Raw genomic sequence first — 24186 nt, 5'->3', positions numbered from 1 at the left:
GCTTTGACATGTGATTGAAATGTGGGATGGATTGGACATTCCGTTCGTGATTTATGGCATTTTTTGTGATATAGGCCCCTCCTACTAACTTCGGAAGACGATTACGGCCGAACGATACGCACTTTCAAAATTCTGCAGTTCAGTTTTAATTGGATGGGTCCAGAGATCACGTGTGCCGATTTCTGTGAGATTTGGACAAAATCTGTAGGAGGAAAAGCAAAAAGTGTGTTTTGGACAAAATTCAAAATGGCGGAAAATCTATCATGGCGGAAATGGGCGTGGCCTATATGGGGAGATGCGTCATGACCCAAGGAATCCAGGGAAAAAATATTTTTTATTTTACGACCTATGGTTCAAGAGTTATAAGCCAAAAGGTAAAGTGGGCTGTTATAGCGCCACCATGAGGCCGACCGATAAAATTTTAAGGTTAAATAATTTTAGGGATAATGTGGAATTATCCCTAAAAGTTTTGTAACTATAGTGATTACAGTCTCCGAGGAACAAATACTTGAATGTGAATTTTTGCCTTTTCCCATTCATGTCAATGGGGAAATTTAATTCACTAATAAATTCATATCAATTAAACTATACAACATTTCTCTTAACAAAATACAAGCACACGATTCCCGATTTTTCCGGTCAATTTGACATATGGCTCAAGTGCGTACAGCGTACAGTGTGGGAGGTATAAAGCGTCAAAATAAAGACTACTCCAGTGAAATAATAAAGTGTCACAGTTACAAGAGTCTGGTTGCCCATTCGGGCAACCACACTAATAAAGCTTTCAATGTATAACAAAAACGTGGTTATTTTACCCCAATGAAGTGGGGGTCCCAGGCTAAATGATAATTAGGAACCAAATGGACCCTTATGGGTCTGTAACTCTGACAAGTGTACAACTGGAACCAAATGGACCCGTTAGGGTACACTCTCAAGAGTTAAAGGACATTAACATTTAACACTCATCTTTTACTTTCTCTAATAACAACCTAAAACGTTTAGGTTGTTATTAGAGAAAGTAAAAGTGTTAAATGTTTTTCATTTGCTGCTTTCTTTCATTTTAGGGATTTTTGCTCTTTTTGACAGGAGGGGGGGGGGGCATTCGAGCATGGGGCTAAATATGTATTTATTTTACAAAATGTTATGGTGATTTATTTTTGTATTATTTACTCTAGTCCTAATAAACCCAAGGAAATTACATCTGGCCACAGAAGATCACAGCTAGGATCTACTGAATGTGAAGGTAGCCTACTGGGGGAAGGCTTATACTGTGTGTATAGGCTCAATATGTCAGTTTGTCACATTCAATAGATCCTGTGATCTTTTGTGGTCAGATGTAATTCTTTGGGGTTTATTAGGACTATAGTAAATAATAAAAAAAGAAATCGCCATAATATTAAATACATATTTAGCCCCATGCTCGAACGCCCCTGTCAAAAACTGCTAAAATCCCAAAAAACGAAAGAAAGCAGCAAATAAAAGACATTTAACACTCACCTTTTAGTTTCTCTAATAACAACCTAAAACATGAACCTTGGTTGAAAAAACTAAAGTTGTCCTTTAAATGGTGGGGGCCGTAGCCTAATTCAGGTAAAACCTGGGGGTCCTTGAAATTAAAGTGGTTGAGAATCACTGTTAGAGCCGTAAAATACTTCTTATCCTTGGCATATATTTTCTAATGGGGGTCCGTGGGCTATCAAGTGTCAAATTGAGGGTGCCTTGACATGAAAAAAGTTTGAGAACCACTCTTCTGCACCACCTTTAAAATGAGTTGGAGCAAGCGACACCACAAGGCTTTCCTTTTTTCCCCAATTTATTAATACATCATACAGATTTGCTTATATATATATAATATACAGTTTGATAACAAGGGATTTCACATTTCTCCATTCTCAATTCGTTCCATGTTTTTTTTTAATTCTCAAACCCGAAGTTTGTTGAACGTAACGTATTTACATAAAAAAGTGATTAAAAATGCAAAAAAAAAAAAAAAAGACAGTCCTTATCAGAGAAATAGAATGACAGAGGGATGCCTTCTGTTCAGAACAATATATACATCAGAGAGACAGAAAGCGATAAGACAACAAACAAAAAAGAATTGGCTGGGTTCCATTTTGAGGCCTCGCTCCCTTCATTACATCCTCTGCATTATCCTCCTTTTAAATCAGAAAAAACAAATCCTTATTAAAACGTGATTTGAGGGCTCAGTTCACATGTTCCTTACGTCATTTTTACATTACAAGAATGTCCTACGTCCTACACTTTTATGTTTGCATCCTCCTTTGGTAAATCCTTGGCTTTCATCTGCATCCCGACATCCGTGCGTTTTATAGGGATGCAAAACAACGGAAAGAAAAGCGTGTGCCAGTGTGTGTGTGTTTGTGTGTGTGTGTGCGCGGGGGGGGGTACAGGCATAAGTTCCGACGGGTTCATGTGTTTGGTCCAACGGAGCATTGGTCCGAACGACAACCTACCTCAAACCCTAACCCTCACCCTAACCTCCCAAGGGGCAACACACCTAAACCTAACCCCAACCGTCTCCCGACCCCCAGCACACCTCGGACCAATGCTCCTTCGAACCAATGCTCCATCGGATCATAGTATGCCTCCCAGTTCCGACATACTAACAGTGGGACAGTTATTAGACCGACACCCTAACCCCAAGGGGGGGGAAGTTATGGGATTTTGACCAACGCATGTCGGACCAACGCATGTCGGACCAACGCATGTCGGACATGAGACCAACGCATGTCGGACCGACGCATGTCGGACCAACGCATGTCAGACCATTTTGATCGATGCAAAACCAGCGTTGATTTGGCAGCAGATTTAGATTTTAGTTTCAGTCATAGTCTCTTAAATAGTTTTAATTTAGTTTCAGTCACATTTAGTCACCTGGAATGTCTTAGTGTTAGTCGACTACATGTCATAAGATTTTAGTCGACTGTAGTTGACTAAAATGTATTTTGGCGTGCCTTGACGTGGTCGTAATGACTGATTTTACACTTGCTGAAAATAGCCGAGCTACAAGCTCACAACGCGTCGCGACACGCTGTGAGCTGGTAGATCGGCTATTTTCAGCATGCAAGTGCAAAATGACATATACTTGTCCACTAGGCCCCTTCCTAGCATTTTAGTCTAGTTTTTAGGTGTTGACGAAATTGTCAATACATTTAGTTTTAGTCATCATAGCTTAGTTTCCATATGTTTTCGTCAGTGAAAAAAGGTAGTCGACCAGGCTACCACCCGCCCCTCTAGACCAGAAAGCACGATGGCTGTTCCAGGCTACACCAAAGTAAGGCATGAATTTACACACCCAAAAGAATTATAAGTTTGAGAGACTGCGGGCTAATTAGTGTCAATTTGGGGGTCCTTGAAGTATAGAGCTTTGCAGTCCTGCCCCCGACAAGCGGCCCGGAAGAGAATTTCATTTTTTTCCCCCATAGACGTATTTATTTAAAGACCTTGTAAGCCTCGGAACAAAGCCAACTGGCATGGTGACAACTCATGACAACAATAAACAAATGTTTTCAGGTCCGTTTCACTAAAGGACAGAGTGTTTCAGTGGTTCATGTGCGCTGCTACTCTTAGGATCCTGATTTACGGGCTTGACACGATGGCTGGTGGGACTGCGAGCGAGCGTGTGTGTGCGTGCGCGTTAACAAACAGTGTTGCTACAGCAGTGCATTTCAACATGAGGAGGAGGAGGAAGAGGGTGTGTGGTAATGAAGGACGAGATCTCACCTCAAGAGACACTATCTGGTCTAAATGGGTTTGTAAAAAAAAAAGTTAAAACATGAGGCTGCATGAACGTGTGATGTGTGTGTGTGGGGGACGGTTGAGGGGTGTGTGTGTGTTTGTGTGTGTGTGTGTGTGTGGGGGGGGGGGGGGGGGGGGGGGGGTCAGGGGTGGAGCCATAGAGTATATACAGAGTTGCGACATCGAGGGGGCGTGGTTCATGAACTCGCACGAGCCCCATATACTCCAATGCATTCAGTAAACTTCCCGTTGTCCCCATTCTCAACAGAAGTCTATGTGTAGAAGAGCCGCCATTGGACTGAAGCCCCGTGAAGTGAACGGAGTCGTCGTAACTCTGTCTACACTCTATGGCTCTGGCTCTGACGCGGGTGTGTGTGTGTGTGTGGTGGGGGTCTCAGAAGGACCATCTCTCCTGTGTTCAGGGGTCCGTGGAGGGTGTGTGTGTGTGGGGGGTGGTGGGGGTCTCAGAACCATCTCTCCTGTGTTCAGGGGTCCGTGGAGGGTGTGTGTGTGTGGGGGGTGGTGGGGGTCTCAGAACCATCTCTCCTGTGTTCAGGGGTCCGTGGAGGGTGTGTGTGTGTGGGGTGTGGTGGGGGTCTCAGAACCATCTCTCCTGTGTTCAGGGGTCCGTGGAGGGTGTGTGTGTGTGTGGGGGGTGGTGGGGGTCTCAGAACCATCTCTCCTGTGTTCAGGGGTCCGTGGAGGGTGTGTGTGTGTGGGGTGTGGTGGGGGTCTCAGAACCATCTCTCCTGTGTTCAGGGGTCCGTGGAGGGTGTGTGTGTGTGGGGGGTGGTGGGGGTCTCAGAACCATCTCTCCTGTGTTCAGGGGTCCGTGGAGGGTGTGTGTGTGTGGGGTGTGGTGGGGGTCTCAGAACCATCTCTCCTGTGTTCAGGGGTCCGTGGAGGGTGTGTGTGTGTGGGGGGTGGTGGGGGTCTCAGAACCATCTCTCCTGTGTTCAGGGGTCCGTGGAGGGTGTGTGTGTGTGGGGGGTGGTGGGGGTCTCAGAACCATCTCTCCTGTGTTCAGGGGTCCGTGGAGGGTGTGTGTGTGTGGGGGGTGGTGGGGGTCTCAGAACCATCTCTCCTGTGTTCAGGGGTCCGTGCAGGGGGTGTGTGTGTATTTGTGTGTGTGTGTGTGTGTGTGTGTGTGTGTGTGTGGGGTGGGGGTCTCAGAAGGACCATCTCTCCTGTGTCCGGGGGTCCGTGGAGGGGGACGGCTCTGACGGAAGCTGACTGCTGCTGTCCTCCCCGTTTAACCCCTTCCTGCACACCGGACACGTGTCGTGCTGAGAGAGAGAGAGAGAGAGAGAGAGAGGGGGAGAGGGAGAGGGAGAGAGGGGGGAGGGAGAGAGATAGAATTTAAATTAATTCTCCATAATCCTGGGTTCAACAATGGCAGCTACAAAGCTACCATTCATGTTCAATGGAAGTCACCTTACATGAAGCTATATAGACGCCTTGACGACGTCGCACTGATAAGCACCAGCGTGCGCATACCGGCAGCACAAGAACCCTGCCTCTCATAAGATGCAATGGAAAAGTTCTAGCTGCACTCACGTGTAAAAAAATGCACCGTCAAACTTTCAGATGCTGTTTTTCTCCCAGTGTGTAGGAAGAATGATTAGGATTGTTATTGTGATCCCTCGCCCTTGATATATACAATCCATTGGTTTCTGTTGTGTGTAGGGATGGGTATCGTTAGGATTTTTTCGAGACCGGTACCGATTCTGCTTATCGATTCCGGTTCTTAACGGTTCCCTATTTCGGTTCCAAAATGGTATAAAATAACTTAAATAAGAGGTCAAATGTTTATTTAACAAAAAAGCTCAATGTCAATTTGAGTATATATATAATGTACAATGAATAGTGTAACATCCTCTCCTTTATTGAGCCATTTGTGGATAATATAGTGATTATTTTAAATATAATATATCTATTCTGTATTTACCCAGGGCAATAGTGTTGTAGGCTACTTCTCTTACTACTAACTACTGACAATGACAAATAAAAGCATGTCTGAGATCTGAGAGCAACACACACACACACACACACACACACACACACACACACACACACACACACACACACACACACACACACACACACACACACACACACACACACACACACACACACACACACACACACACACACACACACACACACACACACACACACACAAAAATTAGCATCGCTAATGGGGGGGGGGGGCATCTCCAGCCGATAGGTGAGAACGGCTTTGCCGACGTGCGAATGGTGGGATCATTGAAAACAAAGGCGGCTTGCAGAAAATGTGCATGCTGCCAGAGTAGGCTATCATTTGTTGTTTTTCTTGTTTTTTCGACACCTCTCTTCGACAGTTCGACTGCAAGCTCTAAAGTTAATTAGAGTTTAGTTTAATTAATTTAGAGTCTAAACTAATTGAGCCTCTGGAGTCTGGACCCTACGCCGTGATCACACACACACACACACACACACAGGCACGCATCCGAGGTGGGTTGATGTTGATTCAATGCTCTGCAGCGCACATGCATGATCATGCAGTGAGGCAACTCGGGCAGCAGAGCACAAGACTCCTGTCCCCTCTCTTAAAAGTTTCCTCCCATAAACTTAACTTGAAAATTACGTTTAAGAAACTTTAATAATGATGTTGCTTCCATGCTTTTCTGCACCGCGCGTCTCTCTGTCTCTACACTCCTCGACAACTCCATGCAGAGAAATAGCCCCGCCTCTGCAAGCCACAAGCCCACAACGCGTCGCTGATGCAACGCGGTGTAGGCTTGTAGATCAGCTCTGTTCCCTGCGCTTCTATTAAAAGGGTAGAAAATAAATAAATAGCGTGTGACCGCGTGTCTGTGAGAACCGATAGAGAGAACCGAAATTGAATTATTGTAATGGGTACCCGGTACCCAGGCACGTTCGGTTCGGTACATACTTGGTCCCGAGTTTCGGGACCCACCCCTAGTTGTGTGTACAACAATAATAGCAATTCAAAGCAGTTGTCCTCAAAACCACACCTCCAATCACTGTCATATAAGAACGGGAGGTGCGCTCATGGTCACGGCAGCAGAGCAAAGAGCAGATCCTGCTGTCCATGGGCTGCAGCCCATCAAGTATAATCTATGCTTCGTCCCGCGATGGTGTCGCGTACGCAGACCTCTACGCTCACAACAGTCACATCCGCAATGTGATGTGATTGTATATCAGCTGTACTGTACAATACTGTTGCGCTTTGATGTATAAATGTCTCCTAGCACATTTTGGGCGGGAACCCCTTTTGGTGTTAGCATTATGCTATGCTTTAGCTGTTGAATAGAATAGCTTTTTCAGAAAACTGTCGTTTTCAAACAGACATTCTTTCTGAGGGCTGGTCAAAATGGGCTAGGGTGCACCTCAACTAGCCAACACACAAGAGGAGGTTGAATGAACTGAAACCAGCACTCCCCTGAAGATCTGTTGGGAATTATTTATTTGCGCCCAGTCCCAATGTTCGTAAACAAATAATTGGTCTATAAAGTGACACACTGTTCATCGCAAATTATTTGTATAAATAATAAATTATTTGGCGAGTAAAATCTCTCTTTCTGCGACGCAGGCCAGATAAACATAATGTATGCGCAACATGCCGCATGTTGACCAATGGACAGACCGCCTACAAATAATACTTATCACCAGGTGTTGGAAAGTACTGTACTCAAGTACAGTGTTCTTTTTAGTTTGTTTTTTTTGTTTTTTTTTGTTGTACTTTGTACTTTAATAATTCTATACGCCACTGCATTTTAGAGGCAAATATTGTAATTTTCCTTCACTACCAATTATTTAAGTTACTAATTACTTTGTATATTTAGATTATTATTACAAAACATAAATCGGCCACTTTTTGGCCCTATACAGTATACAGTTTGGCCATTTGAAAATAGCCGTAGATTTTCGGCTATTTTGCATGAAGGACCATCTCTCCTGTGAGCGTTGCATCGCTACTGTACTGGCACACCCAAAATCATCATATATACAGTTAATATGTGCACGTGTGTTTGTTGCGAACAGGTGGTGAAAAACAACCATGCTATTTCCGTGCTCATACCCAGGCACCCACACACAGAGCTCTGTAAGGGTTGCAGATATTTAGAGAGAGAAAGTTGTCCTCACCATTTCCAGCCATAGGGCACTATTATATACAGTTATATATGATATATTAAATACAGTCTGAATCATACATGGGCAACTGGTGGCCCGGGGGCAACATGCGGCCCCCACCTTCACTCAATGCGGCCCAGCATGTTAATATCAGAATACTGATACATTATTGATTTCAGCTGTTACAATTCCAAACCCACTTTAATTACTTCATGACTAGTATTAAATGACTAGTACTTAATGACTAGTATTCAAATGTTATTGTCTTTTTGTGTCCAATGTAGTTATGTTTACAGTTCATAAAGTTAACATAACTTTAACTAAATGCATTTGAAATTCGACAAAAAAGGTAACTTTTTCAGGATTCCAATTAAAAAATAGCAAAAGTAATTTGAATTAGATAAAAAGGGTTACTTTTTCAGGATTCCAATTCAAAAATAGCAAAAAATTATTCAGGTTTTCAATCCAAATATAGCAAAAATAGCCGATCTACAAGCTCAAAACCTGTCGCACAGCGACGCGCTTTGAGCTTGTAGATCGACTGTTTTTGCTACAGTGACGTAATATGCAATGTGGCCCTCTGGAGTGAGTGTGTAAATATATTGGCCCTTGCCATCGTCAAAGTTGCCCACCCCTGGTCCGAGTGGAAGAAGTGATTATAAAAAACATGCAGATATTTAGAGAGAGAAAGTTTGTCCTCACCATTTCCAGCCAGGGCACTATACAGTCTGAGTGGAAGAAGTGATTACAAGGCAACTGTCTGACTGCCTCTCCCAGCATGAAGTCCTCCTTACACACAGGACACTCCATACAGCAGTCTGCATGGGAGCGCACGCACGCACACACACACACAGTCACAGTCGCAGTCGCACACGCACACACACACACACACACACACGTTTGTATTATACTTCCGAGGACATCAGAACTTTAGCATTGAAAATGACGGCGGGCCGGGAAAAAATAAAAAACAGTGCAAGAAATTGCAGAGCTTGTAAATTGGCAAATTGTTTCACTAACTTGCACACAATTATGTATAAATAATAGACCAACCCCTAAACCTAACCTCCAAATGCCTGATTGTAACCCTAACCCCAATCGAACTCTTAAAACCTTTTACAACATTTTCAAACAATGACTATTTCTCAAATTCTACCATACTTTTGACACACACACACACACACACACACACACACACAGCAAAAAACAAAAACGACATTTCTCAACTGAAAGGTTGAGTCTAGTCTTTCAGACTGCTGACTCGACACGTCATTCAATCTGTACGACGTAACAACGACGTTCGGCACATTTTCTTTTCTTTTTATAATTTTTATCCCACGATTTTGTAACCAATCTTTCACCCCTGTGTCAATTATCTAATGTGATCCTGGGCTCTGCACACCCTCCGCCAACCTAGTCCCCATATATGGGGGACAAGGGGAGAGCAACGGACTTGAACTCATGCTTCCTTCATGCTCGAGTGTCCAAGTTGCTCCTTTACACCCGACAGGGGGGAGTTTCCCTGGTTGGACGTAGCGCGTGGAAGGAACACGTTATTCCAACCAGTTCCTTTCCCCTCCATCAGGCGCCCCAGCTGACCAGGGGGAGGCAGTTTAGTGACCAGGATCACTGCATGTTTTTTGTGAGGGTACCTACCCTAGGGGACACGGGAGAACATGCAAACTCCACACAGAAAGACCCTTTCGCCAACCCCACCTTCAGCACCCACAGCGTCCCGGGCGCGAATCGAACCCAGGACCTTCTAGCTGTGAGGCGACAGCACTACCAACTGTGCCACCGTGCACAGTTGCAATGATGACTTTTAAGTTTGATTTAATGAAGGTTTAAAACGTCGTCGTCAGGTGATGGCGGTGAAGACGACGAGACACACCTGCTTGTTCCTGAGAGATGTTGACTGTTGGGAGCGACGAGATCTTGTCCTTCTCTGCTGGAGGAGGACCGGTGTTCTCAAACTGTCCTAGCAACTGCGCACACACACACACATTAATATGCTGTAGTGTCACTGTCATGCATGTACACGCACGCCCATACAAATTATTATCCAGGCAGTGGCTCAGGAGGTATATCACGGACGCAAGGCAACCGGTAGGTTCCCGGATGGATCCCTGTGGACCACCCCAGACTTAAGCCCAAACCACACCAAAGGGTCAGGTCGGGACAAAACGTTTTTTTTTTTTAAAGGTTTTGTTTGGGCTTAACCGATTTAGACCCGAGGACGATACAGTCGTTCTCAAACTATTTCATGTCAAGGACCCCCAGAATTATTATGTAATTGGCCGCCGACCCCCATTTGAAAATAATGTTGTTCCTGGGAGCCCCCAGAAGCAAAGATTTGAGTTGAAAACGTTCGCTCTGAAAGAATATATTCAAAGATTTGCACCACATTTTCACGACTTTTCAAAAATAGCAGACCTACAAGCTTGTAGCTTGTAGACTCTGCACCTTGCATGGTTTCGTCCGGTCAGAACATTGGCGTTCTGATCAAAGCCACGGACAGCTCCCTAGATTCACAGTAAATAAGGAAGATTGACGGCCCGTAAACCAAGGAAGCTTTGAGAAGGAAGAGAAGTGGTCACGTGACTGGGCTGCGCCATGACACTTTCATGGACACTTTCATGGGAGCCAAACTACCAGGAAGTTTGGCAGAATACACTGGAGCCAATGAGAGTGACCAGCTCATGAACAAACATTATTTATCAATGACTGAGACCTTTTGTAAAGTATTCACTTCTGGAATATAACAGAAGACATGTAACACATTGTCTTCTGTGTTGCTTTTCGATGTGTACACTGTGCATTTTTCTATATAGGTATGGTATCTAAAGAGCACAAAGTACCTTTCTGAACGTAGTATCGTGAGACTTCCCACTGTTTCCTGTCTGGCAGCCAAATCTCGCGATACTCGCTAGCCAGAAATGATACCTGCTGCTGTTTAGATCCTCAGATCAAATTATATTCTGTGCACATCGAAAAGTAAGTGATTAGAAAACAACGTGTGATATGTCTTCTTTTATATTCCTGAACCGATTATATGACAAAGGTCTCAATTGTTCAAAAATAATGTTTTTATGAGCTGGTCCAGCAGGCTCCATTCACTGCCATGTATTCATTGCACTTCCGGTGTGAGTTTGGCTCCCATGAAAGTGTCTCTTCCTTCTCAAAGCTTCCTTGCCGTAAACCTAGAAACAGAGGAATGTGCACGGAGGTGCGGCCAGGGCTCCTGCGGGAGGTTTGCACATGTGCAGTGTAAACAGGAACTGCGATGGAGTGTTCCAGCAGAGGTGCATGAGAGTTGCTGACCCTGAACTGAAATAATAAGTTGATTTTGTTTTTATTTTAAAAAGTACCGGTATATCAATTTCATAACTGTGGAAAAATAAATGTGTATAACAGACTGAAAGATAATGTTAATGTTTTTGTATATTTTCTTTTGTGGATGTTCCATGTTCTTTAGTACATGTGTCAAACTTTTATTTTTGTGAAATGACAAAGGAACATGGATACTGTTCATTCAAGTGCTGTGGATGATATAAAACATTTTAAAAGGGAAGGGTGACTGCTGTTTAATTCTCAACTGTTCTGGATCTCATTATTTACATCACAAGTTATGAGCTTTCTATCTACAGTAGCACCTCTGCTGGAACACTCCATCATCGCAGTTCCTGTTTACACTGAGCATGTGCAAACCTCCCGCAGGAGGAGGAATGTGCACCTCCGTGCATTCCTCTTCATTTGTCCTAGCCGTAAACCAAGGACTGTCTAAAGAGGACGAGACGCGAAGACAACATGGCGTCGTACGGGCGACGCCATGTTGCTCCATGGTGCTCCATGGAAGGAAAGAAACATGCAAAATGGGATATATGCAGCCAACACTTCCGCGTTCAGCTTCCTTGGTCTCAACTGCACATGTTGAGACCAAGTTGAGGCCACCAAGTGGCGCACTACGAGCTTGTAGGTCTGTTATTTTTGAAAAATCGTGAAAATGTGTCGCAAATTTGGAATATATATTTGGAATATAACGTTTTTAACTCAAATCTTTGCTTCTGGGGAGGGGTCCCTGGAACAACATATTTTCAGATGGGGGTCCGCGGCCAAATACAGATAATTCTGGGGGTCCTTGACATGAAAAAGGTTGAGTACCACTGACATAGAAACATAGGTTTTTTTATTTTTTACTTTAGAAGGATTTAGAAGAATTATTTTAAAGAATCGTCCTCAGGTACAAATGGGTTAAAGCCGGAATAATTTAAATGAGCATCACAATCATAATTTGTCCGCAATCTCATTTTGGTGAACATAATTTGTGAGAATGGCATCATGAATCCAGAAATGAGTATATCGTTGCATGCCTATGACACACACACGTACGTACGTGCGTGCACACACACTTTTTTTGGGTACCTGTGTTATGACAGCATCTAAACCTCCCTGTCCCCACGCATAGTCCCCTGGATTGGAGTGCAACATCCCCGTCCTGAAAGCGCACACACACACACACACACACACACACACACACACACACACACACACACACACACACACACACACACACACACACACACACACACACACACACACACACACACACACACACACACACACACACACACACACACACACACACACACACACACACACACACACACACACACACACACACACACACACACACTTTACGTTCAGGACTAGGCCAGATCACAGTCCATATGGGGATGATCTTTTTACGTTCAGGACTAGGCCAGATCACAGCCCATATGGGGATGATCGCCAGATCACAGCCCATATGGGGATGATCGCCAGATCACAGCCCATATGGGGATGATCGCCAGATCACAGCCCATATGGGGATGATCAGGTGATGTTCTGGGCCAGATGTGACCAGTCTTGGTTTCACTTGACCTGGCCACAATCGAGGCATCACTAATTCGTCAAGGTCCTGACCGTACTTGCTGGGGCTGGTCGACTGAGTACAGTACAGTATATAGTACAGTACATAGTACATATAGTACAGTATACTGTATAGTACAATATATACAGACAATAGTGCAGTGATGCAAATTCAACTAGGATATTACCAGGTAACTTAGATAGCATTTTATGTAGACATAGCACTCTATAGTGTATGGGTATAGTTGCATGATGTAGATATTCCACTGTTTACTTAGCATGATTTGTTCGTGCTTACTGTAAGTTTCTCTGTATTAAAAGGAACCCTGGCAAATAAGACAACTATGCCATAAAACATTATACATACAAAAATAAAAACACCTTACATATTTGATTTCTTTCATAAAAAGAGAATCTTTCACTCAATAGGAACTGCTCCTGTCGCAAGTTGATGTCCATGTGTGTCCAGCCCTATGGAATGTATGGAATTATCTAATGTGATCCTGGGCTCTGCACACCCTCTGCCATCCTAGTCCACATATATGGGGGACATGGGGAGAGCAACGGACTTGAACTCATGCTTCCTTCATGCCTGAGTGTCCCAAGTTGTGTCCAGTTCCTTTCCCCTCCATCAGGCGCCCCGGCTGGCCAGGAGGAGGAAGTTTAGAGACCAGGATTACTGCATATTCTTTTTTAGGGTACCTACCCTAGGGGACACAGGGAGAACATGCAAACTACACACATAAAGGCCCCATACCCGGCGGGGTTGGCAAAAGGGCCTTTCTGTGTGGAGTTTGCATGTTCTCCCCGTGTCCCCCAGGGTAGGTACCCTCACATGTTCTCCCCGTGTCCCCTAGGGTAGGTACCCTCACATGTTCTCCCCGTGTCCCCTAGGGTAGGTATACCCTCACATGTTCTCCCCGTGTCCCCTAGGGTAGGTACCCTCACATGTTCTCCCCGTGTCCCCTAGGGTAGGTACCCTCACATGTTCTCCCCGTGTCCCTAGGGTAGGTACCCTCACTAAAAATATGCAGTAATCCTGGTCTCTAAAACAACCTCCCCCTGGCCAGCCGGGGCGCCTGATGGAGGGGAAAGTCCCAGGATGCAGGGATGGTCTTTTAGATGAGTCCCAAGGACATTTTATGAGTCCCACTTCAACGACAAAGTCATATTTTGCCATTCTTACAAATTGCAGCATTTAACTCTCATTTCATTGTATATGCTTATAATGGGGTTATATTCATGTAGAAAACAGAAGAAGAAATGATTATAACCAAAACCATAGCAAAATATGCTATGGCCTCTGCTATGACTTCTGCATCCATCCCGTGGATGCAGAGGTCATTGTTTTATTGCATCCCTTAACTATAAACTGTGTTTTGGGATGCAAAATGACCTATTTTGCCACGGTTTTTTTCAACCCTAAAACATGATCATCAGGTATTATTATAATATAAGGAGGAAGAACTTGTTCCAAAAAGTGTACAGTATTTGTTAAAATCATGCTTTTATGTGGACACGCCCACCAGTTCATTAAGTATGCCTGCTTTGTCTGGTGGGTGGTGATGGGTGGTGATCCACCTGAACTGAAGCCGCACCCACAGCTGTAGTTGTATGTTAAAAGGGGAGGGGTTAGGGGAGGGGCTGATAGTCTGATGTCAGTATATTACTGTTTATTTCATTGGCCCGTTTGACTGGGAAGAAACCGTAAATACAAAGTGAATACACCATCGCACATAAAAAACGACTCCAGGGTGTCTAATGAGGTACTGTCACCTATAGAACCATGAAAAACTGGAAAAATACAACAATTGTGGCACTCCCTCTTTAACAGATTAACAATAACCATCTCACCATGAGAGGGGGGGCGAACCAGGAACTCCAGAGTTGGCAAACAGACCAGCGAGAAACTGTTGTACAATCCTGAGAGAGAGAGACAGACGAAACACGCTGTATAAATATCAATGAAAACTAGATAAAAGTGCACAGGGCACAGGTCTCCACCAGGGCAGGTCAGGTTGAGGCCTCCTGGTGGCGCTATAATAGGCTAATGTGAAAAGGGTGCCATTTCTTCTCACGCCTTGGATGGCAATTGGATGATTTGAGGCATTTTGTTTTGCAAAATATCCACCTGTTGGTGGCACTATAACAGGCCAATGTGAAAAGGGTGGGAATAATAAGGTTTTAGCAACAAATTGATTCAAAATTGATACTTCCTATACCGGGTGAAGTTGTATTCAGTCTTATTGTGGTGTGCTATGCTTGTAGATCTGCTATTTTTCAATAGCTAAAGTACAGAACATAATGCTTCCAGAATGGGTTAAGGGGTCATTTTGGTCTCACTCACCCCTCCACGGCCGGCGAGCGGTCCGGTCTGCTGCTGCCGCGGGACCGATACCTCCTCTGGGTGTGGAGGCGAGGCGGGCGGCCGGGCCCCCAGTGCTCCCCTCCTCCTCCTCCTCCGACGCCCCCTCCCAGCTGCAGGCCCCCGAGCGGCGAGCCCAGGCCAGCTGGGACCGACCCCCCGAAGGGCCCTGCTCCACCTCCACCTCCTCCCCCTAGACCCAGACCCCCCACTGACCCCAGGCCGCTCAGACCCCCCAGACCCCCGCCTCCTCCCCCCACGCCAGGGACCCGCGGCTCCGAGTCGGGACTGTCTGCGTCCACCGTGAACGGTCGCTCCACGAACAGGAGGTGCCAGAGCTAGAGGAGAGGAGGAGACGTGGATTAAAACTAATTTACTGTCACATGGATTCAAGCTAAATAAAATCTCACGACTCGTCCATGTCAATGTTTCATAAATAAAGTACAAATCATGAAAAAATAAAATCTCACGACTCAAAGGGAATGTTGCTGTATATGTAATGTGTGAAAACAGCGTGAAAGCTGGAAGCCACCAAACATTAGCGCCGTGTGTCCTCCTAGTACACACTAAGGCTTTAAGCAACTAGTCGGCTATTCAACTACCGGTAGTCGACTAGTAAATCCAATAGTTGACCTTGTTGGTACTAGTTGACTAGTTGATAATAAAAAGGCCGCAAGATCAGCTAGATTATGGTTAAATAAAACAAACAAAACATTATTTTTTTACATAATGGGTAGTTAAACAAATAGTCGACTAGTAAACTAGGCAACTAGTCAACTAGTAAAAATCACTAGAAGTGAAAAGTCCTACTACACATTTATCTATATACATACTGTACTGTGTGTAAAACGATTATGCTTTGGTAGCGATACAGCTAACCAGTTGAAGAAATTGCAGATTGAGGCTTCAGTGTTTGCGCTTATGAAATAGCTTGAGATCATTACGGGTTTTCTTGGAAGACTGAAATAACTGAAATAACTAAGAACCGAAAATACCTGTGGCGTGTTGTGAGCTTGTAGATTGGCCCATTTGTGGTGCAGGACACACTTCTATGCAATGCATGCTATAAACGGCCATAGCCGGCTTCACAAATGTGATGAGGTCATCGCATTTGTGAAGACGGCAATGGCCGTGTTTTTCGTGCGAAACTAATGCTTGGAATGGGTTCAGAATCATGAATAAGCCCTAGTTTGACACGTCACATGCTACTGAAAGCATAATTCAAAATGTGAAATGTTTGCCTTATACAGGTTTACAATGGTACCCCAGCGTTCAACCCCTGAAATTTCCATGATCCAAAATGTATAAAAGAAACTATTTTTAATAATGTTATTTGGATGGCCCTACGGATTATTAAAAGAAAAACGAAAAACGATTGCTAATGCAATTCCCTTTGGGTCGTGCCACCTTTTTTAGCTTAGATTGACTTGCCTAATTGGTAGAGATGTCCCGATACTGTATCGGTATCGGAAAAGTATCGGATCGGCACTTATTTGGTCATATCGGTTCACATCGGTATCGGCAAATATGCCAGTCTAACCACCGATCCGTCACATGGGGAAAGGGGTCGACACTATGGCAGGTAAATAAAATGTTGGGACATGTGGAGATTGCTTTGGAGTTCACATTTGAATGAGGAGTCTGCTATAAACACAACACGAGGAATATAGCTAGATATATAAACACTATTCCCGGTCGGTTCAAAATAAAATATTTTTTCTTTTTGTATTATTATAAATATTATTCTCTGGTATCGGCTAACACAGAACTTGTGGTATCGGGATTGGATCGGAAACAAAAAAGGGTATTGGGACATCCCTACTAATTGTGGTGAAGAGGGGAAAGAGAAGAGATATAAAATACCCCCTGCCAACCATGTGACTCGTACCTCTGCAAACTGTGTAGCCGTGTCATCTAATCCGTTGGCGCCGCCCTCCAGGAGACTGAGGGCAACAACAAGCACACAGGGTGACAAAACAGCCTCAACCCAGACAAGTGTAGTTAAGACCCAACACCAGATTCTAAATAATTTCTTGTAATATTTTGGAAAAACCTATGTTTCTATGTCAGTAGTTCTCATACTTTTTCATGTCAAGGACCCCCAAAAATATTTGAATTTGGTAGCAGTTCCCCCATCTCAAAATATTTAGTTCCAGGGACCTGTTCGCTCTGAAAGAACATATATTGAAAGATTTGCACCACATTTTCACAATTTTTTCAAAAAATAGCAGATCTACAAGCTAAATATATTAACAGTTTAATCAACAAATAAAAACTAGACTAAAATGTTAGGGACTAGTGGACACAAGATCTAGCATTTTATGCTGAGAAATTCTGAAAATTGCATGCTGAAAATAGCAGAACTACAAGCTCACGAGTCACGGCGCGTTGTGAGCTTGTAGATCGGCTATTTTCAGCAAGTGTAAAATCAGTCATTACGACGGCATCAAGGCCCGCCCGAAATCCATTTTAATCGACTAAATCAACTGTCAAACAATCAACACTAAAACATTCCCGGTGACTAAAATGGGACTAAAACTAAATGAAAACTATTCAAGGGGAGACTATGACTAAAATTAAAAATTTAAATTTGCTGTCAAAATCAACATTGAGGCGAACGCGAGCCAAGAGAGACGCCACCTAGTGAGCTAAAGCAAGCATGTCGTCGTGCCCAACGTTGCGAACTCCGCTCGAGCCGACTGACTCAGCGCCGTCCGAGGTGCGACCCGATACGCACATAATCGTTAAAGGGATAGTTCAGATTTTTTTTAACTTAAGCTGTATGAAATACTTGCCATTCATATAGTGGTTGCAACTGTATTAATAGATTGCCAGAGTCCCGTGGTGGGAGTTCTGCTCTGGTTTTGGTGAAATATCAAGTAGTTCAGGTCATTTTGTGGGGGGCACTGGGGGCCACGCAGTAAAGGTAAATTAATCCACAAAACTAACGTTATTTGTATTGTTGACCTATTTCTAAAATATTAGTGCAACTTTCGTAATTTTTTTACCCCGCTATCACACGGAACTATGTTTTTGTGTCCATATCACTACGCCCAAAAAATTGTTCCATGTGATAGAGGGGTCAAAGTTGAACGAAAGTTGTGCTAATATTTTAGAAATAGGTCAACATTACAAATTACGTTAGTTTTGTGGATAAATTTACTTTTACTGCGTGGCCCTAGTGCCCCCCACAAAATGACCGGAACTACTTCATATTGACCAACACCAGAGCAGAACTCCCACCACGGGACTCGGGCAATCAATTAATACAGTTGCAACCACTATATTAATGGCAAAAAATCAGAACTATCCCTTTAAGTCACGTTGTGGGGAGTGCGTTCCCCAGAGATGCTCGGCCAACCGAACGGGCGATATTCACTCCAAATTAATGGATCCGTAATTTACCCTCCCCATCTGTGATCGGCAATTCACCCTTATCTGGAGAAACCGATCTTTTATACCAGGGGTGCATACTTAGTTTAGACTAGTCATTGGTTAGACATGGGTTAAGGTTAGGTTTAGGTGTGCTGCCACGTGGGAGGTTAGGTTTAGGGTGAGGGTTTGAGATTGTAGTTGTAGGACTAATGACTGGTCTAACCAATGACTAGTCTAAACCAAAAACTGTCTTGCCCACTCCCTTACATTTTATATGCAGTGGGCAAGACAATTTAATCAGAATTGTTATTAGAAGGCTGTCATTCCATGTATATCTGAATAACAATAAAACGTGCGTGTGGCTTCAGTGTTTGTGTGCGGTTTAATGTTTTCCATTGTCAGCCTGTGATTCTAAGCTTTACTTACACCATAGTTGTGTTCGATAAATAAGAGAGCATTTTTTTAACCCATTCTGGGCGGGAACCCCTTTTGTTGTTTTAAGCATTATTTGATACATTAGCTATTGAAAGATAGCAGATCTACAAGCTCCTAGCGCGGCACTCAGTGCCGTGCTATGAGCTTGTAGGTCTGCTAAAAATCGTGAAAATGTGGCGCAAAGTTTGCAAAGTCCACTGTCTATTGTACTAAGAGATTCAGTCCTAGCGGTTGGTCGCGTTTCATGGAAAGTGTTGCCTTCGTTTTCTGCTCCGTTGTCTGTCAGAAGGATCAGAGGTCAGTCAGTTCTCACCTGGAGTCTTCTGTTACTTCCTCTATGAAGCCCGAGTCACATCTGGGACAAATGTATTCCTGGGAAGAGAGGAAGAGGTTGCTGACATTAGGCAGGCTCGGCAGGCAGATCTGAACAGGGAACACATAATGAGAAGGTGTCCGACGGTCATAATAGAGGGTGCACATGCATAAAGTGCGCATACCCAGGCAGATCTAGTGGCAAATCGAGTGGCGAAGTGAATTTATTGTTGAAGTCATGTAATGCAATCAAATAGGACTTTTCTGTTTGGATGTATGGGCTGCCAGAAATTCGTTTTTTGCAACTCAGTAGGCATTCCCGCATAACTTCCGGGTATGATGATGATGTCACGCGCATACCGCACAAGTGACCCACCGTGAATGGGAGCCTGTCATTGGATTTTTTTTTTTTTTTCATGTCATATGGAAGCAGGGAATCATAGCTTTAAATTGACATATTGGTTGTTCAGTGTGACCCACCAGTTGGAGATATGGCTTATAGAGTAATGTCATGCATTAGTTGAGAAAACAGGCTTGAAACTTAAGGTTCACTTCTATGGACTCTAACATTACACCTAGCTACATGTTTGTGAAGGTCTGCCTGTGCTATGAATTCATTTTGGATAACAAATAAGTTCAATTTTTCTCCTCTGGTGAAAAGGTGGAGGTTGCACGATTACAGGCTCTCAGTCAAATCTGATCACATGTGCGTCTCCGGTTATGCAGCCGACTCAGAGTCTCAGAGTTATGGTGGTCCTTGAAATAAAGAAGAAACACCGGCGGTATTGTCATTGTAAAGCAGACAGTGTGGTAAAACCGGTTCCGGAAACGGTTTCAAATGTGATGGATCCCCATTCCCCACCCCTATCTAGCGTGTAAAAACTAAATATGAAGAGACATCTTTCTGCGTTTTTTTTATTTTTTCATAAAAGCCATAGCTTCTGTTGTCCGTTTGTGGTAGCGTTATTGAGCGGTATTGCAGCTCTTCATAGCCCAAACAGACATACATGCATAGACACATAGGGACACACGGAGCCAGTCATTGTGCTTGTCATTTAGGATTGATTTTAAAATAATTTTACTTGTCTATAAAGCTCTCAATGGTCTCGCACCTTCCTACCTACATGACCTAAATATGTCCCAAACCGCCCCCTAAGGTCTTCCACTGCTGGCCTGCTCGCTTTGCCTAAAGAAATGGCAACTAAAAAATACGGGGAAGCAGCTTTTTGCTTCTACGGGCCGTCGGCATGGAACAAGCTCCCACTGTACCTTCGTCAGGCAGCCTCTGTAGACATTTTTAAAGCTCAGCTCAAGACCCACTTCTACAACATTGCTTTTAATTGATCTTTTATTTTATTTATTTTTTTGTTATTCATGTCCTCACTGTATTGCATTACTGCTTGTTTTTTGTCGTTGCCTTGCTTTTCTTTTATTCTCCATTGTTCTGTAAAGCACTTTGAGCTGCATTCCATGTCATGAAAGGTGCTATACAAATAAAGTTTTATTATTATTATTATTATTGGCACGTGGTACACCGCTCAAAACTGTGTTGAGGTGCATGTCAGTCTGACTGTACATTGAATAGCGTTTGTTGACCACGTCCACCAAGTGTCACTGTGGTCACTGCAGCCTAACACACACAGGCCAGGTAGCTTGTACAGTACAGTACAGTACAGTACAGTACAGTACAGTACAGAATTTGCATTTCCACTTTGTTTACAATGTCCGCCATTGTTGATTTTCCAAGCTGGCATGGAATGGAAACAACCCTGGTTTTATCTAGCGTCAGTATTAAATAATCTGCATATCAGCACCCCCACCACCTCAGGACATTGTGGTATTGCAGCTAAAACTGCTTTCAAAGTCCAGAAAGAAATGACAAGGACTGGTTATATCAGAGTGGTGATTGAGGCTCAAACCATTAGAAATAACTTTGACGGACATAGACAATATGATATTAAATATTAAAAACGGTTTTAAAATGCATGTTATTTCTGCTTTAAGTAGCTTTGTGTGTGGCTGCCTGGCTGGGTCTGAGCACGAAAATAGCATTTGGTTGGTTTTCAAAACCAAGTGTCACTGTTTTGCAGCCTAACACACACATACATATTAACTGTATATATGATGAATTCAGGTGTATCAGATTCAGTACAGTAGAGGGACCCTGGGGACCCCCACACGGTAACCGTCATTAACCTCAACCGTTTCGGACGCGGGGCGGCTCGCCGGAAACGGCCCGGTCCCCTGGTCGCATTCCTTGGGGTCTGGATGTTCCGGGACCCCCATACGGACTTCACTTACTTCACACGGGTGTGATTATTTTTACCTTCCTACATACCAACCGCTATTTTTACTATTTTAAAAGGTTTTTCAAAATAGTTAAAAAAAAGGGCAAAATAAGTTTAGGGATAAGAGGTATGGGGTGGCACAAGATATAAGCCTACGTTTGTTTCCTGTGAATGAAAGATATGGAAGTTGGAAGGTATGCCACCTTCTGGAAACCTGGGGTTACAGTCAGTGATGTGATTAGCTCAAGCATTTGCGATCAGGTTTTCGCGTAATAATTATGACCGGCCTAGAGACAAAAAAAAGTAGTGACAGATTTAGACAGAAGTGTTGCATTCACGGGACGTGAGAGGGAGGCATGCCTCAGCAGCACTGATACCTGGAGAGCAGGCAGGCAGGTTTAACTACAATATCTGACACAGTAGGTTAGCCTGGCTGGCCTACTGACACACACCTACTGTGTGTGTGTGTGTGTGGCTCTCTCACACTCAGACGTACGCAGACTATGCACGTAAACGAAAACTTGAATGACAGTAAAGTGAAACTGGAAGAGGAAAACTTTAAAACAGAATGTACCATTATCATCATCTCACTTTCAATTTAAGAACGAAACTAAAATCATACTACAGTTAAAGGTATACTAGTTATGTGACAAAAGTGTCATGTATGTGAAACAGACTACAGATGGATGAATATTATTATGGCATGATGATAGTGTATGTTATATTTACTGTACTGATTACTGAATAAAAAATAAAAAAAATTATATATATGCTAACCCCGTTTCCCCACTTGTCCCACACATTCAATACTTCTGTCCCTCAGGGTCTGATCACTCGTCTCTCTCACACACACACACACACACACACTTTGCAACTAGATGTTTTTATAATGGGATGAATCTAGAGTAGAGTTGCAATACCCTCCATTGACTCCCCATTCATCCAATTTGCTTTTGCGATCTGCTTGTATTAAACAACGTGGGGTGCATACTTAGTTTAGACTAGTCATTGGTTAGACATGGGTTAAGGTTAGGTTTAGGTGTGCTGCCCCATGGGAGGTTAGGTTTAGGGTGAGGGTTTGAGATAGGTTATAGTTGTAGGACTAATGACTGGTCTAACCAATGACAAGTCTAAACCAAAAACTGTCTAAACTAAGTAGTGCACCAAACAACATTAAACTCACCAACATTGCAGCTCTAGGCCAAGCTTGAATTATCCTCTTTCAATCTGCCGAGCTTTTGTTTCATAAAAATCCACGTAGACATGTTATGAGCTACTTTCTGTCAAGACATTCTGTGCAGGTGATTATTTTTGTTGGAGTGTTGGAGTTTGGAAGCACTCGTTTTTATTAACGGGTCGCACTTCTGCCTCCTGCATTATGTGCAAATTTGAAACAGGTGGTACGCAGGGCCGTTCAGTGACTTGCGACGAGTGCTTCCAAACTCCAATACTTAGAAAAAGAATCACCTGCAGAGGATGTCTTGACAGATAGCTCATAACATGTCTACGGTGGATCTTTATGAAACAAACGCTTGGCAGATTGAAAGAGGATAATTCAAGCTTGGCCTAGAGCTGCTATGTTGGTGAGTTTAACGTCGTTTAATACAAGCGTTTTTTCGGATTGTTTGTCCATTGGTTTTCAAAAAAATGCATCCAGTGTGCAACAACCTTTACAGTGTGGGGGTCCCTTTACTGTACTGTACTGTACTGTACTGTACTGATACACCTGAAATCATCATCATCGTCATCATATATACAATTAATATGTATGTGTCTTAGTGTGACACTTGGTTTTTAAAACCAACCAAATGCTATTTTCGTGCTCAGACAGACCCAGCCAGACAGACACACACACAAAGCTAGTAAAGCCAGTAAAGTGGTTGCACCACTTAAAAAATCTATAGTTGCAAATTCACACACACACACACACACACACACACACACACACACACACACACACAGTGACACACACACACACAAACAGATGAGTAAAGAGGACATGCGCGTCTCGTGTTAGCAGCTGCAACGCTACTACTAGTACAGTTACCACCATGTACGTGTGTTGTGTTTACATACAGTACGATACAGCTGGCTGTCAAATGCCAACTTTCTAAAACAGACCCCAGCCAGCGAGAGAGAGACCGCTGCACGGACAACAACAAGCCACACTCCTCACACTGCGGGTTCTATCTGGACATGTAGACTGGAATGTAGCGTGTTTAAAAAGCAACAACATAACAACAACAACAACAACAACATCTAAATAGACAAGAACAAAACAGCAGACAGAGCAAGACAGACAGGCCCCTGTATATGTATATGTAGCTATAGCTGCTACACAGCTAAGGCTAGCGAGCTAGCGTCTCTAGCTAAGCGACAGAAACCCGGTGTTATCCTACCCCCCGGCCGGGCCGGACGGAGCTGACAGCCAGCCCCGACTAAACGGTGAAGGAAACCCCTTGAAAGCAGAGCATACTGACCGGCAGCTTGGGGCTGACTTCTCCCTTACAGCAGTGGCAGAAGAAGCGATGCGGGGAAACCGCTGCAGCCTCCGCCATCTTGGATTCTCTCCTCCTCCTCAACCCCCTCCCCCCCCGAGCTGACGGA

General features: G+C 43.8%; 1 protein-coding gene across 1 annotated transcript; it reads right to left on the bottom strand.

Moving 5' to 3' along the window:
* Positions 1-1795: 1795 nt before the first annotated feature.
* rnf115a (ring finger protein 115a) lies at positions 1796-24149 on the bottom strand. Its single transcript, XM_083761584.1, has 9 exons — positions 24060-24149; positions 19293-19351; positions 17058-17112; positions 15152-15507; positions 14659-14727; positions 12319-12391; positions 9788-9881; positions 8599-8714; positions 1796-5045 (listed from the first exon to the last, which is right to left on the bottom strand). The coding sequence occupies exons 1-9, from the start codon at positions 24135-24137 to the stop codon at positions 4929-4931; spliced, it is 1017 nt and encodes a 338-aa protein (XP_083617710.1). The 5' UTR covers positions 24138-24149; the 3' UTR covers positions 1796-4928.
* Positions 24150-24186: the final 37 nt, after the last annotated feature.

This window comes from Protomyctophum parallelum, assembly GCF_964188405.1.
Source record: "Protomyctophum parallelum genome assembly, chromosome: 3".
Taxonomy (NCBI): domain Eukaryota; kingdom Metazoa; phylum Chordata; class Actinopteri; order Myctophiformes; family Myctophidae; genus Protomyctophum; species Protomyctophum parallelum.
The sequence above is the reverse complement of the archived record's forward strand: the minus strand, read 5'-3'. Positions and strand labels throughout refer to the sequence as shown.

Bases quoted from the DNA above. Each gene is read 5' to 3' on its own strand.
- rnf115a (XM_083761584.1), bottom strand. From the start codon at position 24,137: ATGGCGGAGGCTGCAGCGGTTTCCCCGCATCGCTTCTTCTGCCACTGC. The intron at 17,113-19,292 runs GTGAGAACTGAC...TGTTGCCCTCAG, and splicing joins GAAGTAACAGAAGACTCCAG to TCTCCTGGAGGGCGGCGCCA. The intron at 9,882-12,318 runs GTACCCAAAAAA...GTGTGTGCGCAG, and splicing joins TAGATGCTGTCATAACACAG to TTGCTAGGACAGTTTGAGAA.